Genomic DNA, 3,393 nt, shown 5'->3' on the forward strand with positions numbered 1-3,393 from the left:
GGTCCCTCAGGCTGTTTAATGCATAACAAGTAACTCTTATCGTTATATTGCTAACGTTGACTGATACACAGTGAAGGATGTCAACATGAAATTTTCGTGAAAGTCCAAAATTAACCTCAAAACCCTACTTTGTCTTCTTCTCCCTGCTTTCTCTATACTAGTTTGAGATTTCAACTACTGGCAGCCAATAATTCCATGTCCATCACTTGAATCTTTTTTTTTTTTTTGGGGGTTCAAATACCTTTATATCTTCAAAGTAGTAACTCCCACAAAAATTACAATCAATGTTAGGCTCGTAGAAATTTTCACCTTTGCACAAAAAAAAAAGAAAAAAGAAAAACTCAGTTCCCATGATAAAGGTGAAAAAATAGGGGGAGAAAAAAGAAAAGCTCCATAAAACATCACAAAATATGCATAACTTATAGCCTTACATTTAACCACCAACAAACTCAAATCAATAACTGAAAGCATAAACTTATCGTCATAAGGTCTCAAACTGATCTAGACCTTGTTATGCCAACACCAAGATAGAGTCCATAAATTATAATTACTTTCTCCTATTTTGGCCTTTCCAATCCTTACAGTCTCTCGCTAGATACTAGTGGAATACAATCTTTTTCTTTCAAAAGGTGTATTTGAGAGTGTCAAACTGCTAATCTCTTAGTGTGCATGTGTAGTAGCAGAGAAGATGAAGAAGGGGGTGTCTGTTGAGGTAAAGAGATGGAGGCAAATTGTGTTGGGAGCTAGTGGAGAGAGTTGATAAAGGCAAAAGAAGATCGATGCTTCAGTATCCCTCTCAATTATATTTTTTTTATTTATTAAATAGGCAGTCGCTAATTTATTTATATTTTACTTTCTTTTTTTTTCATAGTTACTCTTTGTCTGTTTGATATCTCTCAACATGTATTTTTCTTCATTTTCTTAATTTTTTTTGCAGCAAATTTTTTACTCTTAATGTTACTATCTTTCTTTTTCTTTAGCTTTGCTTACTAAGATACTTCATTTCTCCTTTGGACATTTTTTTTATGCCTAAATATTAAGTTCTTTTATAACAATAATCTTGTTTTTGTTTTGAAGGGCAATTTTATCATCTTGTGACATCAGTTAACAGAGTTTATGAACCGTCAATGACAAGGGGGTAAATGTTATTTGGACAAACTACAAGGTTTGTTTGGTAATATGGACAAAGCTCGAGGGAAGTAAGTGCAATTAACCCTTATAATTAAGTCCAAGTGACCTAAAGCAGTCTAGCCGCCACCTCAAACCTTGAAACGTTCACATTTTCTACTACCATCATGGAAGACGACATGGAAATTGAGAGAGAATCCAAGAGAAGAAAATCAACTCCAAAAGAACATCATCAGCCTGGAAATAATCTTTATAGTCTACCTCAAGAAATCGCCCTCGACATAATTTCCAGACTACACGTAAAATCCGTCATCCAATTCAGGTATGTTTGTCGAAGTTGCCACAAGTTGTCACTTGATCAAGATCTTGCTAATTTGCATCTCACCAGAGCATTAAAAAACAACGACATAGCCCTCATCTTTCATTGTGATTTTCCAGTGAACAATCAGCTTTATTTTGTTGAATTTTCTCATCAAGATCATGAAAAAAATGTACTCAGAAGAATTCATACTCCCTTTTCTAGTACTTTGCCTGAATTTCGAATTGTTAGCTCGTGTAATGGCCTGCTATGCTTGTCGAGTACTTTGGTCAATGATGGACCATACGTTTATAATCCCTTTACCCGAGACTATAAAGTGTTACCAAAATCCACTGAATTCCAGGACCAAGAAGTGATAATAGGATTCGGAGTTCATCCTCATACCAATGAATATCGCGTAGTAAGGATAGTCTACTACTGGAATTTATATGAATTATCTCCACTCAGATCGCTGAGATTCAGGGCTCAAAATTTTCCAAGATCAGAGGTTCAAGTATTCTATCAGAGCAGTGAAAAATGGAGAGTTATTATTGGAGACATACCTTACAAGCTAGATCAGTCATCAGGGGGAGTTTTTGTAAACGGAAGGCTTCACTGGGTGAGTATATGGGGAAAGAATCATGCTCGTCGGGAACGGATTCTGGTGTCATTTGATTTATCTGATGAGCTTTTTAGAGAAGTCCCACTGCCAGAAAATCATCTTTACTTAATCCGACACCGGTATTCTCTCAGTGTTCTCGGAGGTTTTCTGGCTGTTGTTGATCCTTCAAATACTAATTACGGGGCTCAAGACATTTGGATTATGAAACAATACGGGGTGAAAGAGTCCTGGGAGAAAGTTTTCAGCATTGGGGTTTATTATGTGACGACATTTCAGTCACCAGAAATGCAGCAAAAATACAGGATTTGGAAGAATGTACTTGATGAACGATTTGCCCGGGTTCTTTGCCTTCTGAAAAATGGCGAAATTTTGCTGCAGTACAGATGGGGAGCCCTAGTTTCTTACAATCCTGAGAGTCGAATGTTTAAGGATCTAAGGTTTAAAGGGATGCCTAAATTCTTCCATACCGTTGTACACGTTGGAAGCCTGAGCCAAGCAAATTAATGGCCTTCTGGTCTCCGGGGATCAAATATAATAGCAGAATTTAAGATATTGACAGTAGGAAGGACCTTTATGATTCGCTTGATTGAAGTGTTCAATTATGTAGTTAATTCATCAAATGGTTTGTCACCAAAGTGGTAAGGTTATAGTCTGGTTGTGATTCTCATCTGGACATCTTCTCCACACCGATATACCTTACTCTCCCTCCCCTGGCTATTGTCTGTTGCGATGGCTGTAATTCTCTTCCTAGCTACCAATATAGATACCATAGTTTGAAATGGCATATTTTGATTTTTGTCATAGGTTTTGAAGTAAGATTCTCAATATCTTTTTTGTTGTCGTAAATGGTGATGAATCTACCGGGGTATTGATTGGAATGATCGATACATATTGCTGAATTCAAGATCAGAATCCATTACCGCGTTGAGGAGTTTTGAATATGAGAAATACAAAAGATAAACTGCAATTTTAAATTTGTATTTGGGGGACTGGGGGGAAGGGGGGGGGGTGTGGGGGTTGGAGAGGGTAGAAATAGAATACACTAAAAGAAAGTAATTTTAGAGGGTAAAGCAGAAATTTTATGTTGCACCCATACCTCAGTTAACAAGTGTCTTGAGTGGCTTGGACTGATGCTGCACCTATTAAAAGTTCAATCCATATGGCTGTAAATGAGTTTAATGAAATCAAACACCTTGGTGTTCAATTTTGGTTTGTTTATTTTTTAAGTCGAATTTAAACAAGCTTTTATTGAGTCAAGTTTGAATAGTTTGAATTTTTACCTAAAAAATCCAATTTTAAGTTAATCAAAGTAAGCTCGAATCGAATTTGAAAGTTCATCGAACAT

The 3,393-nt window shown here is 36.4% G+C and overlaps 1 protein-coding gene across 3 annotated transcripts; it reads left to right on the forward strand.

Moving 5' to 3' along the window:
• Nucleotides 1–2,947, forward strand: LOC113717843 (F-box protein At3g07870-like). 3 transcript variants are annotated; one of them, XR_003454507.2, is made up of 2 exons: nt 1–1,450; nt 1,791–2,947. XR_003454507.2 is itself a non-coding variant. In XM_027242658.2 (2 exons), the coding sequence occupies exons 1-2, from the start codon at nt 1,296–1,298 to the stop codon at nt 2,550–2,552; spliced, it is 813 nt and encodes a 270-aa protein (XP_027098459.1). In that variant the 5' UTR covers nt 201–1,295; the 3' UTR covers nt 2,553–2,947. The 3 variants fall into 3 exon arrangements, 2 of the variants coding, with proteins under 2 accessions (XP_027098459.1, XP_071928960.1); XM_027242658.2 differs by having other exon boundaries at nt 201–1,450; nt 1,895–2,947; XM_072072859.1 differs by having other exon boundaries at nt 202–787; nt 1,078–2,947.
• Nucleotides 2,948–3,393: the final 446 nt, after the last annotated feature.

This window comes from Coffea arabica, chromosome 11e, assembly GCF_036785885.1.
Source record: "Coffea arabica cultivar ET-39 chromosome 11e, Coffea Arabica ET-39 HiFi, whole genome shotgun sequence".
In the NCBI taxonomy this organism is placed as follows: Eukaryota; Viridiplantae; Streptophyta; class Magnoliopsida; order Gentianales; family Rubiaceae; genus Coffea; species Coffea arabica.

Coding starts and splice junctions, on each gene's coding strand:
- LOC113717843 (XM_072072859.1), top strand. CDS start 1,296: ATGGAAGACGACATGGAAATTGAGAGAGAATCCAAGAGAAGAAAATCA.